The sequence below is a fragment of the Thalassophryne amazonica genome, chromosome 10, assembly GCF_902500255.1.
Source record: "Thalassophryne amazonica chromosome 10, fThaAma1.1, whole genome shotgun sequence".
Classification (NCBI taxonomy): Eukaryota; Metazoa; Chordata; class Actinopteri; order Batrachoidiformes; family Batrachoididae; genus Thalassophryne; species Thalassophryne amazonica.
This window is the reverse complement of record NC_047112.1, coordinates 282064-297600: the sequence shown is the minus strand read 5'-3', so window position 1 is coordinate 297600 and position 15537 is coordinate 282064. Positions and strand designations below refer to the sequence as shown.

The window sequence follows — 15537 nt, the reverse complement described above, 5'->3', positions numbered from 1 at the left end:
TTCAAGCTTATCACATAACACATTCTTAAAACTTTTTGTCTTTCTATGCAGGCAAATCCTCAGAGATCACAACTGCCTCCAGACTCTGCTGCAGCACCTGCGCTCCCACAGTCTGACCATTGTCAGCAATGCATGTGGGACTCTTTGGAACCTATCTGCTCGAAGTCCCAAAGACCAGGAACTACTCTGGGACCTTGGAGCTGTTTGCATGCTGCGCAACCTTATCCACTCAAAACACAAGCTGATTGCAATGGGAAGTGCGGCAGCATTAAGGAACCTTCTCTCTAATCGACCACTGAAGTATAAGGATGCAGCAGTTGTGTCCCCTGGCTCCTGCATGCCCTCACTCTACATGAGGAAACAGAAGGCTCTGGAGGCAGAGCTAGATACCAAGCACCTAGCAGAGACTTTTGATACCCTAGAGAAACAGAGTCCAAAGCATCTAAGCCTCAACAAGCCGCTAAGGCACATTGAGAGTCTAGCAAAAGATTATGCATCAGATTCTGGCTGCTTTGATGACGATGAGGCCCCAAATATCTCCAGCAGCTTGGACACTGGGAGCTTCTCCATGTTGTCAATGTTTCTCACAAACTCCAACTTTGTGCAAAATCAAACACGCAAGAGAGACAGTGAGCCTGAGAGAGACATAGACCCAGTAGAAATAGTGGTTAAGAGACACACACCTGCTGATGATGTATCTGCAGCTGCAGAGAAGCTAGCTAAAAAGATCACCAGTACTGTTGCCAAAATTGACAGGCTAGTGGAAGACATTACCCTGCATACATCTTCTGAGGATAGTTTAAGCCTCAGCTCTGAGGACCACCTGGCAGACTGGCCTTATGGCCTGGATGAGTTAAATGAAGCCCAGGCAACTTCATTCTCCCCATGCCACCTCTCTGATACAAGCAGCTTGGCCACTAGGGACCGCCTTAGTAGAGTTCACCCCTTAATGCGACTCAGAACTGCCCACACAAGTGTATCAACAGACAGCCTAAACAGCGGCAGTACTAGCGACGGTTACGGTGGTGGCAAAGGTCAAATGTACCACACTCCAAAAACTCTAAACAACCAACAACGCCCCAACCAACTTGATCTCAAAGTTTCTCATCCAGAACACCTTAATGCAAAGAACACTCTCCTCATTGAGACAGGAGAGCAAGATATACCAGAGAGAGATTCTGGGAACAACAAAGATGCAAAAGTTCTTGAACTCAGCCATAACCTTAACGTGGAAAGGAATCAGGATCTTCACTTACAAACACCCATCAGTGCATCCACTAAAGTTTCCTCTGATGTTAGCATGGCTTCCGTTAAACTATCACCATCTTATCAACAGGTTCCCCTCATTCAGAGTGTGGCAAAATTTGGTGTAGCAAAGACAACAATCAATGTTCAAGCTGCCCAAGCAATGAGAAGGCAAGCATGGGTACCAACTGCAATGACTGGTGGAAGTATTACCAAATTTTCTCCAGTATCATCCAGTAGAAGTCCAATCATTGGATCTATGGAGACAGTCCAAAAATACTCTGTGGAGAACACACCAATCTGCTTTTCTCGTTGCAGCTCGCTGTCCTCACTTTCGTCTGGTGATGGAGCACTGGATGCACAAAGTGAAAATGAGCTTGAGAGTGACTCATCTTTAGAAATAATTGAAGTGGATGATGGAGAAGAGGTCAAAAAAGTTGTAGAGGATGAGACATTGGAAGATCTCAGTGACAGCCAGCTGCTTATAACAGACTCTAAAACATTTCCAAGCAAAGAGACAGATTCTTTTGAGATCCCCTGTCCTGCTAAAAGGGAAAAAGTGTTCCTAAAGGGTACTTCATCAGCCATATTTGAAGACAGGTCTCCTTCTAGTTCATCTGAGAACTACATCCATGAAACACCCTTAATGATGAGCCGATGTAGCTCAGTCAGTTCACTGGGGAGCTTTGAGTCTCCTTCTATTGCTAGTTCAATACAAAGTGATCCATGCAGTGAGATGATTGATGGGACAATAAGCCCCAGTGATCTTCCAGATAGCCCAGGACAAACAATGCCTCCTAGTCGAAGCAAGACACCATGCTGCGCTGAATCGAATGTACCAGAAATACAAACCACAGGAATAGCAGGTCAGTGGGAAAGTAGCTTGCAAAGGTTCATGGAAATCACAGATCCCAAGGAGAGGTTAAACCTTCCCCCTGACCTGGACACCATGATCTACTTCACTGTGGAAAAGCCCACTGAGAACTTTTCTTGTGCCTCAAGCTTGAGTGCATTACCACTTCATGAACACTATATACAGAAAGATGTAGAGCTGAAATTGACCCCCCTTCTCCAACAAAGTGAGAAAAATCTTCTAATTCCCGATGAAGAAGCACATGGTCCAGAACAGGCTGAGAGATATAGTGAGGGCAACTCAGACGATGACATAGAAATCTTGAAGGAATGCATCAACTCAGCAATGCCCTCCAAGTTCAGAAAAGTAAGACCTTCCTTGATGACCACAATTCACCCTCATATTCTGAATTCCCAGATGCGAAAACCAATACATCTTCCTCTGTACATGATGCTCCCAAATGGCAAAACCCAAATGTATCCTGGAAAGAGAATTGTAATCGCACAAAAAGAGTTAAAATTTGATGATTCATCTTTCACAGACTCTGCTGAAGGCACTCCTGTCAACTTCTCAAGCACAACATCAGTAAGTGATGAAACACTCCACTATCCACTGAAAGACAGGGGGGCTAAAGACTGCTCAGCTAAAGGTATAATAAATAAAGAGGAACTCAATGATGAGGCAAAGAGGATTGAAGACTTGAGGATATTTTCACACTTCCACAAACCCAACAGAATCAACTATCACCCTGATACACGATGTGGTCAAATGAACCCAACGAGCAAACATGTTGTTCCCACTCAGAGGGTGCTGATGCAGAGCAAGGAAGTAGCTGATAGAGTCAGCCAAAGAAACCGTGATCAATCTCCCAACCAACACAAAAAGAGGCATGATCAAGAATCTTCCAGAAAACTGGAACTGCCCATTATTAAACGAAACACTGAAAGCACCATTAATCTAGGATCACAAAAGCAAAACACAGCCTTTCAAAAAATGACATATTCAGAAGACAATAGCTGCTTCCATAACAACCAAAATGACAAAGACAAGTCAATGAAATGCATAAGCAGAAACCAGGTCAAGGACGCAATTGGAAATACTCTATCTCATAGCATGACTAATGTTGGCAGGATAGGTCATTTGCAATTGAAGCCCAGGGGGTTTCACTGGATAAAACAGAACCTAATAAAGGATGAATCCCTGGCTTGTTATTCGCTCAGTTCCTCTCTTAGTTCGCTGAGTGATGCAGAGTTTGAGGGCCATAAATCAAAAGCACAGCAAGTATGGTACAAAAACAGACTCAAAAAATCAATGAATATGGTACCACAAACTAAATCTGTAACTATTCAGAACCAATATGAAGAACAAAGTTCACCAAGCTCTGTCAGCATGGATTCTGAGGATGACCTGCTTCAGAAATGCATAACATCTGCCATGCCCAAGCAGAGAAGGAAGCTTGCTGTCAGAAAGAAGAAAGCTGAGATTACCCACAAACAAAAAAATTTGCAGAAGGTCCCCGATGGTTGGAACATGGATGAGGAAGTGGACAGTGATGACACTACTTGGGACAAAGACTCAGACTTGAACAGCACTGAATGGAGAGCCATACAGGAAGGTGCCAATTCTGTTGTCACTGGGTTACAGGCAACAAAGTCTCAGGAGCCATCATCTGAAGAGACTGAGTCAGTCCTTTCATTTATGTCAACATCCAGCTTCACACCCAAAGAAAGAAAGTTTGCTAAAGACAAAAAGGCAAATAAACCACTGGACTTCGCCCAGCGTAAGCCAGTTCCAAATTTACCAGTGGTCTTTAGAGGCAGGACAGTGATATACACACCGAAAAAAGAGACTGCTCTGTCACAAAGGCCACCTCCCAGAAAGATACCAGCCAAGCAAGATGTCCCAAAGAATCCAAGTCTTGCTCAGCATAGATCAAAGAGCCTTCACAGATTAGGCCAACCCCTGGACACTGAACTGTCTTTGCCAAAGAGGAGCTCCACTCCACCTCCAAGGATACCAAAAAGTTCATCTTCTGGATCATCACAAAGCTCTACACCATCCAAACAGTCACAGAAGAAGTTGGCATCTCCTACTCAGACAAATAAGGCAGTTGAGAAAAAGAATGCCACACCAGCAAGTAGTCCACCAACTTGCAGTCTCAACGAAAGAAAAGGACGCTCTCCAGCCATGAATCATGGTGGAAAAACCCCACCACCTAAAACTCAGAAATCTCCTGTCCGAATCCCTTTTATGCAGTGTTCTGCAAGACAGCCCAGACCTCTATCACCATTGGTAACAAACCAGACAAAAAGACAAAGCAATCAAGTCAGTGGGAAAAGGGTTCTGCCTGCCAATCAGTTTGACTTGGTCAGGATGTCTTCAGTTCATTCAAGTGGTGGGGATTCTGATCACAGTGGGTTCTTGCGACAACTAACATTCATTAAGGAATCAAAGACTGTGTTGAAACGTGAGGGCTCTTCATGCAACATGCATGGCTCTCCACATGGATCTCCCCGCAAAGCAGTACCAAAAGCTCCTGCAGTCTTTCTTTGCTCATCTCGCTGTCAGGAACTGAAAGCAGTTGTCCATGCCCCAAGAAGGATACAAGGAAAAGGACCAGGACAAGCACAGCATGACCACAGGCCAAACTCAGTCTTCCCAATGAAGACATATCCTACCAGAGAACCCTCCAATGAAAGAGACCTATCCATAAGACGTCCAACGAGAAGAACTAGCTCTGAAAGCCCTTGTAGGGTGGCTCAAAGAAATGGCCCTGACCAGATATCTGGGGTAAAGCAACTGCAAGACAAAGACACCTTTAAACGTCATGCCTCATCACCAAGCATAAACATATTGAACCGAGTGACCAGCCGTTCTTCCCTTCATTCTTCGTCCTCTGATTCAAGTGGAAAAGCAAAGAGTGAAGCTGACAGAAATAAAAAAGGGCAAAGATCTGGCTCTTGGCTAAATGACAGAGTCACTTGGAGGAGGATCAGAGACAAAGATGTGCCGTATATCTTGAAAAACACACTTCCATCTAATGCACTGCCTCTGGTGCCTTCTTCTGATGAGGAAAAAACAAAGCCACCGGTTCTTCCACGAAAGCTGCCAACCGTTTTACTTGCCTCACGCAAGACAAGTGATGCAACGGTCCAAACTGATGATTTATCAAATAAGATTAACTCAAGCACCTCTCCAACAGTTGACACAGCTCCAGTTACCTCAGAAGAGATAGCAAGACTAGCTCTTCTGAGAAACATGAGTACCACCTTTGTGAATAACTTCCAAGATGGAGATTCAGAAGGGTCACTGAGGAGTCACAGCACTGTCTCTATGGGAACAGACAGCCATGTGAGTGGAGTTGTACATTTCCGCCAGGGATCTCCCAGCAAGGCCGCCCGAATCACTCCATTCAATTATATCCCAAGCCCCATGGCATGCTGCCTGCAAGATGTACAGTCAAGCAGCTACGATCAATGAGAAGTCAGGGGAAAAAAATGACTCATAAGATGTTTGATTCCCTTAGGAGAAAAGACTTCCTGAAAGACTTGACACTTGGGAAGACAAACAAGGAGAGTATGCTAGTCCTTATACCTCGGGTATTGGCCCTTCTCCATTTGTGTTTGAACATATTTCGCCAAAATGATCGTAGCTTTCCTCTACCACCATATACTTCAAGTGGCTAATTTCACATGAAGAAGTGGGGTACTTTTTTGTACTTTTTGTATTTGTAGACTTGCCTGCTAGAAATGTAGTGACAGCATAAAACAAAAGACAATTTCATTTCAACACATAAATCACCGTGAAATGTTAAGGTCTGACTGATTTAAAAACAAACAAACAAAAAACCATTTACCTGAAAAGGTACAAAGTGTTGAAGTTATGTAAAAGAACATGATAAACTGAGGTATAAAGTTTTTTTTTTTTTAACATACATTAACACTCTGGGTGTTGACCATTTACACATAGCTGTAATAAAATGTGTGTGTTTTGTGTGGCATATGGAGCTTGGCAGTGGTGGGCACAGTTCCGCTAATCCGCTAATTATCAAAGCTAATGTTTTCATTATTGGATTAGCTTTTCAGATACCTTTGAAAACCATCAGCGGACCAATTGGCTTCCAATAAATTTAGGTCCGATAATTTTTAGACCCCTAACATATTTTTGCAGGTAGAGCGAATAAAGCTTAACAGTTAAAACCATTTGTGAAGTCTGAAATCAAAGATTTTAATACCTGCCTGTTAAATGTTTTGTAGCAGACAGACAACTCTATTCTCTGCAGGCAGGGGAGAGCTGGTTACAGGAGGGAAAAGAAGCAAAAGTGGGAGAAAAAAGATCATTTCTCTTTACACCAGACTCGCTGGCATATCACGCAAGTCATCCAGAGGCATACAGTTTTAACTTGTGGTTAAAATTTTAACCAAACTAATTCCAGACAAGTTATTTAAATTAATGTCACGTCTGGGTTTTATGAAGTGAAAATATCAGGTAGGTATCCTCAGTTTCCTAAGAAAGTGAAGACGCTGTTGTGCTTTTTTATAGACAGCGTCACTGTGTGTCAAGGACAGGCCGGTGTCGATCTCTGTTCCGAGGTACTTGAATGACTGAACCTGCTCCACCATCTGACCCTGGATGCTGAGTGGCTGTAACAGGAACAGGGAAGATGGTGTTTTGTCTTATTTATTTGTTTTAGTAAGTTTTCAGAGTTTCTACTGCCATCTATTGAGATATCCCATAATCCTTTGCGTGCCAGAAAGTTGTTACAGTCTACAGCACAGAGAATCCACATGACGACAATTGTAAAGTAACATTATACAACCAAAATGTACATTTTTATGCTTTTCATCACGTTAATAAGAGGCTGCAGCAACTCTCTGACATGCAAAGGATTATGGGATATCTCAATAGGGCGAATACTGGCATGAACACTGCCATTTACTGGCCAGTAGATGGCAGTAGAGACTCTGACAAATTGGTAAAACAAATATTCCAAACCCGTATCTGCTACGTTTAATCTGTGTGGAATTTAACAAACGCAAATCGAATTTCAGACCTCTTGTATATATTACTCTGGAAGAAAGAGGACAAACAGTGTTGTAAAGAACAATAAGCAGGACGTTAAAGAGCAAACTTCACTTTCCCCCAAAATGACATAAACAGGAAGCCAATGTAGCTCACACAACCTGAGCTTCTGGCATAAAACAAACACAATAACGTCGTCTATAAACCCAGAGAAGATATTCACAAGAGTTTTACGTACAATATACAAAGCATTTAATGCTGTTGTCCATGTGGAGCGGTTAAAGTGCAGCATGATCAGAGCGTCTAAATGCATTTCTCCTGCTGTGAAACGTTACCCATAATGCACTGCAGCATGTGTGGTCCAAACACTAAAACCTTCAAATTTATGCATTACTTTAAAACTAAAACATATACCTGATATTTTCACTTTATAAAACCCAGACATGACATTAATTTAAATAACTTGTCTGGAATTAGTTTGGTTAAAATTTTAACCATAAGCTAAAACTGTATGCCTCTGGATGACTTGCGTGATATGCCGGCGAGTCTGTATGGTGCAAAGAGAAATTGTCTTTATTTTTCCTCCTAACCCGCCACAAGGTCTTTTTTGGTGACAGAAAGCTAATCTGACTCAGAAGCTCCTAGTGTACTGAAATCAATACTGAAAGTTATTGGTTTAGCTTTTATCTGTAACTTCTGCTAAATTTTTTAGGGGTTTATCTTCATAAAAGATAACTCTTCAGTTAGTGGATTGTTATCGAAGCTAACTTTTTGGTTAGCTGTGCCCACCACTGGAGCTTGGTAGGTGTTGGGAGGAGATGTGCTGTAGCTGCATATGATCACTTCTACAATATTTCTTTTCATCTCTCTCATTTCTTTGACAGTTTTTTAGTGTTATTGATGTGTTTGTGTTGGGATGACTTGCCTTCTACTCCAACTGAAATGGAGCGCACGGATGACAGGAATCTAGGCTCTATACTGTGAACGGTCTGCCCACGGTATTTTATAAAAAAAAAAACCTTGTCTAAAATTTTACAACGATCTCCTCCTAAATAATAGATCTGCATAACAGATGAGTGTTTTGATTGCTGTCTACAATTTAATTCTAAACAGAAACTGTTCTAAGATTCCACCTCATCCGGTGGCCATACAAGCTTTAGAAGACAGTCGCAGGCCACACAACTGGTTACTGTGGTAATAACCAGTGGTACCCAAACTTTAGATCACGCACCCCTCACTGTCTCCAGAACAGTCACCAGTGTTTTGCAAGAATGAGCTCTACGTTCAGTTCACATGGGTTAAAAGGAATAAATTCATGTTCATAGTTCATCATTACTATGTGTAACTAGTTTACAGTCAGTTCATTTAATATTTAAAGAGTGAGAATAAGTGAGTGAGCTGATCTTTTTCAATAGAACATTCATAAGCATTGTGGATATTTAATGTTAGATGTTGCAGGCTACTAGTGCAAATATAAAAGAATATAAAGTAATTTTCTTTGTTTTCAGTTATGTTCATCAGCTCAAGCAGATAACTAACTACTCACCTACCAAAGAAGCATCACATCCTTCAAACAAAAGCAATGACTGATTACATGTATTCAACCACAACAGCGGGTGTGAAAGCTGCTGAGTACCACGGTGCAGACCAAAGGTCTCACTTTTAGTCCAACCAGTCTGTCCGGATCAGCCAGAACCACGGACCTGTGCGTTTACAGAGTGGAAACACTTTCTTGTTAGTTCAGCCTCTTGGAGAAAATGCAGGAAGGAGGCAGGTTATTGTCACCTGTTAAACAGTAGAAGAGAGTCAGTAATTAATTTGCCTGATTAAAACTGGGTGACTGCACTGCTTTCAGTTTTTTGTTCTTGTCAAAGATAAAACACCATCGGTTTTGTGTGCACTGATAGAGTTGAAAAGATTTAATATGTAGTATTTGTGAAGGCTAAATCACTCACAGCTCACTCCAAAAAGGAAAACATTTGACATTCGGGGAGGTGCTGTCCAGTGACCCTTGTGTCAGCCCCCCCCACCCCCCCAAAACCCCCCCCATCACTAATCTGACAAAATGTATGCTAACATGCCTTCTGCCATGACCATTTTCTCTTGGTAATCCGTACGCCCCCAAGAACGCCAGTTTTGGAAACCAGGACCGACACTGTTGGGACCCACTGACCTGGTCCTTTGCATAGAGTTTGCATGTTCTCCCAGTGGTGGCGTAGGTTCCTGCCAGGTGCTGCAGCTCCGCCCAGCTTCCAAAGACATTCGGGTTCGGTGAACTGGCGACTCTAAACTGACTGTAGGTGTGTGCGAGTGTGTTTGTCTGTCCCCGCGATAGACTGGTGTCCAGTCCAGGGTGAACTTCTCTCATGCAGTGACCACGGCGATAGGCTCCGCCCCTCCTTGGCCTTTAACTGGAATAAAGGCTTCAGCAAGTGGATGGATGGAGTAATGAATGAATGTTGTGACCTGAAAGATCTAAGTTTTGTTTGAAAGCCTGAAGTCAACTGGGAAGATCTAAATACTACAGTTCTTGTATTTATGCAGTCTGAAAGCTCCTGCGCCTGTATCCATGAAGCATCCTAAGGTTAAAAGTAGTTCTTAGTGACGTCATTGTAAGACAATTCTAAGACATTTCTTAGAAGTTTCCCTTGATAAGATGAAAGTTATTCACAAAGCATCTGAGGCCTTAAGAGAGCTCCTAAAGTGCCAAACTGGTAAGAGGAGGGAGGAGGACTTTTAAGAAGCCTATGAGTGTCTTAAACAGAGAAGATGGCAAAATGGACTGCATTTATATCGTGCTTTTCCATCTGCATCAGATGCTCAAAGCGCTTTACAATAATGCCTCACATTCACCCCGATGTCAGGGTGCTGCCATACAAGGTGTTCACTACACACCGGGAGCAACAGGGGATTAAAGACCTTGTCCAAGGGCCCGTAGTGATTTTCCAGTCAGGCTGGGATTTGAAGTGAGGATCCTCTGGTCTCAAGCCCAACCCTTAACCACTATCAATCAATCAATCAATTTTTTTTTATATGGCGCCAAATCACAACAAACAGTTGCCCCAAGGCGCCTTATATTGTAAGGCAAGGCCATACAATAATTATGTAAAACCCCAACGGTCAAAACGACCCCCTGTGAGCAAGCACTTGGCGACAGTGGGAAGGAAAAACTCCCTTTTAACAGGAAGAAACCTCCAGCAGAACCAGGCTTAGGGAGGGGCAGTCTTCTGCTGGGACTGGTTGGGGCTGAGGGAGAGAACCAGGAAAAAGACATGCTGTGGAGGGGAGCAGAGATCGATCACTAATGATTAAATGCAGAGTGGTGCATACAGAGCAAAAAGAGAAAGAAACACTCAGTGCATCATGGGAACCCCCCAGCAGTCTACGTCTATAGCAGCATAACTAAGGGATGGTTCAGGGTCACCTGATCCAGCCCCAACTATAAGCTATAGCAAAAAGGAAAGTTTTAAGCCTAATCTTAAAAGTAGAGAGGGTGTCTGTCTCCCTGATCTGAATTGGGAGCTGGTTCCACAGGAGAGGAGCCTGAAAGCTGAAGGCTCTGCCTCCCATTCTACTCTTACAAACCCTAGGAACTACAAGTAAGCCTGCAGTCTGAGAGCGAAGCGCTCTATTGGGGTGATATGGTACTATGAGGTCCCTAAGATAAGATGGGACCTGATTATTCAAAACCTTATAAGTAAGAAGAAGAATTATAAATTCTGTTCTAGAATTAACAGGAAGCCAATGAAGAGAGGCCAATATGGGTGAGATATGCTCTCTCCTTCCAGTCCCCGTTAGTACTCTAGCTGCAGCATTTTGAATTAACTGAAGGCTTTTTAGGGAACTTTTAGGACAACCTGATAATAATGAATTACAATAGTCCAGCCTAGAGGAAATAAATGCATGAATTAGTTTTTCAGCATCACTCTGAGACAAGACCTTTCTAATTTTAGAGATATTGCGTAAATGCAAAAAAGCAGTCCTACATATTTGTTTAATATGCGCTTTGAATGACATATCCTGATCAAAAATTACTCCAAGATTTCTCACAGTATTACTAGAGGTCAGGGTAATGCCATCCAGAGTAAGGATCTGATTAGACACCATGTTTCTAAGATTTGTGGGGCCAAGTACAATAACTTCAGTTTTATCTGAGTTTAAAAGCAGGAAATTAGAGGTCATCCATGTCTTTATGTCTGTAAGACAATCCTGCAGTTTAGCTAATTGGTGTGTGTCCTCTGGCTTCATGGATAGATAAAGCTGGGTATCATCTGCGTAACAATGAAAATTTAAACAATACCGTCTAATAATACTGCCTAAGGGAAGCATGTATAAAGTGAATAAAATTGGTCCTAGCACAGAACCTTGTGGAACTCCATAATTAACTTTAGTCTGTGAAGAAGATTCCCCATTTACATGAACAAATTGTAATCCATGAGATAATGAGATGATTCAAACCACCGCAGCGCAGTGCCTTTAATACCTATGACATGCTCTAATCTCTGTAATAAAATTTTATGGTCAACAGTATCAAAAGCAGCACTGAGGTCTAACAGAACAAGCACAGAGATAAGTCCACTGTCCGAGGCCATAAGAAGATCATTTGTAACCTTCACTAATGCTGTTTCTGTACTATGATGAATTCTAAAACCTGACTGAAACTCTTCAAATAGACCATTCCTCTGCAGATGATCAGTTAGCTGTTTTACAACTACCCTTTCAAGAATTTTTGAGAGAAAAGGAAGGTTGGAGATTGGCCTATAATTAGCTAAGATAGCTGGGTCAAGTGATGGCTTTTTAAGTAATGGTTTAATTACTGCCACCTTAAAAGCCTGTGGTACATAGCCAACTAACAAAGATAGATTGATCATATTTAAGATCGAAGCATTAAATAACGGTAGGGCTTCCTTGAGCAGCCTGGTAGGAATGGGGTCTAATAAACATGTTGATGGTTTGGATGAAGTAACTAATGAAAATAACTCAGACAGAACAATCGGAGAGAAAGAGTCTAACCAAATACCGGCATCACTGAAAGCAGCCAAAGATAACGATACATCTTTGGGATGGTTATGAGTAATTTTTTCTCTAATAGTTAAAATTTTGTTAGCAAAGAAAGTCATGAAGTCATTACTAGTTAAAGTTAATGGAATACTCAGCTCAATAGAGCTCTGACTCTTTGTCAGCCTGGCTACAGTGCTGAAAAGAAACCTGGGGTTGTTCTTATTTTCTTCAATTAGTGATGAGTAGAAAGATGTCCTAGCTTTACGGAGGGCTTTTTTATAGAGCAACAAACTCTTTTTCCAGGCTAAGTGAAGATCTTCTAAATTAGTGAGACGCCATTTCCTCTCCAGCTTACGGGTTATCTGCTTTAAGCTACGAGTTTGTGAGTTATACCACGGAGTCAGGCACTTCTGATTTAAAGCTCTCTTTTTCAGAGGAGCTACAGCATCCAAAGTTGTCTTCAATGAGGATGTAAAACTATTGACGAGATACTCTATCTCCCTTAGAGAGTTTAGGTAGCTACTCTGCACTGTGTTGGTATATGGCATTAGAGAACATAAAGAAGGAATCATATCCTTAAACCTAGTTACAGCGCTTTCTGAAAGACTTCTAGTGTAATGAAACTTATTCCCCACTGCTGGGTAGTCCATCAGAGTAAATGTAAATGTTAGTAAGAAATGATCAGACAGAAGGAAGTTTTCAGGGAATACTGTTAAGTCTTCATTTTCCATACCATAAGTCAGAACAAGATCTAAGATATGATTAAAGTGGTGGGTGGACTCATTTACATTTTGAGCAAAGCCAATAGAGTCTAATAATAGATTAAATGCAGTGTTGAGGCTGTCATTCTCAGCATCTGTGTGGATGTTAAAATCGCCCACTATAATTATCTTATCTGAGCTAAGCACTAAGTCAGACAAAAGGTCTGAAAATTCACAGAGAAACTCACAGTAACGACCAGGTGGACGATAGATAATAACAAATAAAACTGGTTTTTGGGACTTCCAATTTGGATGGACAAGACTAAGAGTCAAGCTTTCAAATGAATTAAAGCTCTGTCTGGGTTTTTGATTACTTAATAAGCTGGAATGGAAGATTGCTGCTAATCCTCCCCCTCGGCCCGTGCTACGAGCATTCTGACAGTTAGTGTGACTCGGGGGTGTTGACTCATTTAAACTAACATATTCATCCTGCTGTAACCAGGTTTCTGTAAGGCAGAATAAATCAATATGTTTATCAATTATTATATCATTTACCAACAGGGACTTAGAAGAGAGAGACCTAATGTTTAATAGACCACATTTAACTGTTTTAGTCTGTGGTGCAGTTGAAGGTCCTATATTATTTTTTCTTTTTGAATTTTTATGCTTAAATAGATTTTTGCTGGTTATTGGTAGTCTGGGAGCAGGCACCGTCTCTACGGGGATGGGGTAATGAGGGGATGGCAGGGGGAGAGAAGCTGCAGAGAGGTGTGTAAGACTACAACTCTGCTTCCTGGTCCCAACCCTGGATAGTCACGGTTTGGAGGATTTAAGAAAATTGGCCAGATTTCTAGAAATGAGAGCTGCTCCATCCAAAGTGGGATGGATGCCGTCTCTCCTAACAAGACCAGGTTTTCCCCAGAAGCTTTGCCAATTATCTATGAAGCCCACCTCATTTTTTGGACACCACTCAGACAGCCAGCAATTCAAGGAGAACATGCGGCTAAACATGTCACTCCCGGTCCCCATGGCAGAAAAGACAGAGGAAGCAGAGATATTCTCCATATGTAGGATGACAGTGAGTCAGTAACACGCGACCTGCTTGATCTATGTAATTATTTTATGTTAATATAGAGTCTTAATGTATCTAGAAATTGTTTAGGTTCTTGTTCTCACATCCACACTATTAATATTATCATTATTTTTATTGTTATCAGTTGTAGTGCTATTGTTATTTTATTGTCTCTTCACTGGCTTCCTGTCCCAGTGAGGTCAGATTTTAAGGTTCTGCTACTAACCTATAAAATTATTCATGGACTGGCACCTCCCTACCTAGCTGACCTAATTAAACCTTACGTACCGGCCCGGGTTTTACGTTCTCAGGGTGCAGGACTACTTTGTGTCCCTAAGGTGAATAAGAAGTCTGTGGGTCACAGAGCTTTCTCTTATCGTGCCCCTGTTCTGTGGAATGATCTCCCTGCATCAACAGTCAGATTCTGTGGAGACTTTCAAGTCCAGACTTAAGATGCACTTATTTTCCCTTTCGTATGGCTAGCATACTGGTACAGTTTTGTTTTACGCTTTTTACTCTTTTAATTCATGTTATTAGTAATTGGAGCGGGCCGTGGCCTCAACTTCACCTAAATTCTGGGTCTTTTAGTGAAGTTTAGGGCTAGTGGCCAGCAATCACCTTAGTATTTCTTCTGTTTTTCTTGTTGCTTAATGCTGACAAATTATACAGTATTTTTTGTCTTTCTGATGCCTGATTCTGTTTTTTCTCTGTTTAAGGTGCAGCTCCATCCAGCGATGGGTGTGGTATTTGTACTGGCGATCCTCCTGTCCTGTGCACCAACAGCAATTCTTGTATATTCGTCCGTGAACTGTTCAATCAATCAATCAATCAACTTTTTTCTTATATAGCGCCAAATCACAACAAACAGTTGCCCCAAGGCGCTCCAAATTGTAAGGCAAGGCCATACAATAATTATGAAAAACCCCAACGGTCAAAACGACCCCCTATGAGCAAGCACTTGGCCACAGTGGGAAGGAAAAACTCCCTTTTAACAAGAAGAAACCTCCAGCAGAACCAGGCTCAGGGAGGGGCAGTCTTCTGCTGAGACTGGTTGGGGCTGAGGGAAAGAACCAGGAAAAAGACATGCTGTGGAGGGGAGCAGAGATCGATCACTAATGATTAAATGCAGAGTGATGCATACGGAGCAAAAAGAGAAAGAAACAGTGCATCATGGGAACCCCCCACAGTCTACGTCTAAAGCAACATAACCAAGGGATGGTCCAGGGTCACCCGATCCAGCCCCAACTATAAGCCTTAGCGAAAAGGAAAGTTTTAAGCCTAATCTTAAAAGTAGAGAGGGTATCTGTCTCCCTGATCTGAATTGGGAGCTGGTTCCACAGGAGAGGAGCCTGAAAGCTGAAGGCTCTGCCTCCCATTCTACTCTTACAAACCCTAGGAACCACAAGTAAGCCCGCAGTCTGAGAGCGAAGCGCTCTAATGGGGTAATATGGTACTACGAGGTCCCTAAGATAAGATGGGACCTGATTATTCAAAACCTTATAAGTAAGAAGAAGAATTTTAAATTCTATTCTAGAATTAACAGGAAGCCAATGAAGGGAGGCCAACACGGGTGAGATATGCTCTCTCCTGCTAGTCCCCGTCAGTACTCTAGCTGCAGCATTCTGAACCAACTGAAGGCTTTT

The 15537-nt window shown here is 42.1% G+C and overlaps 1 protein-coding gene across 1 annotated transcript in view; it reads left to right on the top strand.

Annotated features, from left to right (window-relative positions):
- apc2 (APC regulator of WNT signaling pathway 2) overlaps positions 1–6028 on the top strand; it is a 234378-nt gene extending 228350 nt beyond the window's left edge. The window contains 2 exon segments of the mRNA XM_034179257.1: positions 52–5553; positions 5555–6028. Coding sequence (XP_034035148.1) covers positions 52–5553; positions 5555–5606 — 5554 coding nt within the window. The 3' untranslated portion in view covers positions 5607–6028.
- Positions 6029–15537: the final 9509 nt, after the last annotated feature.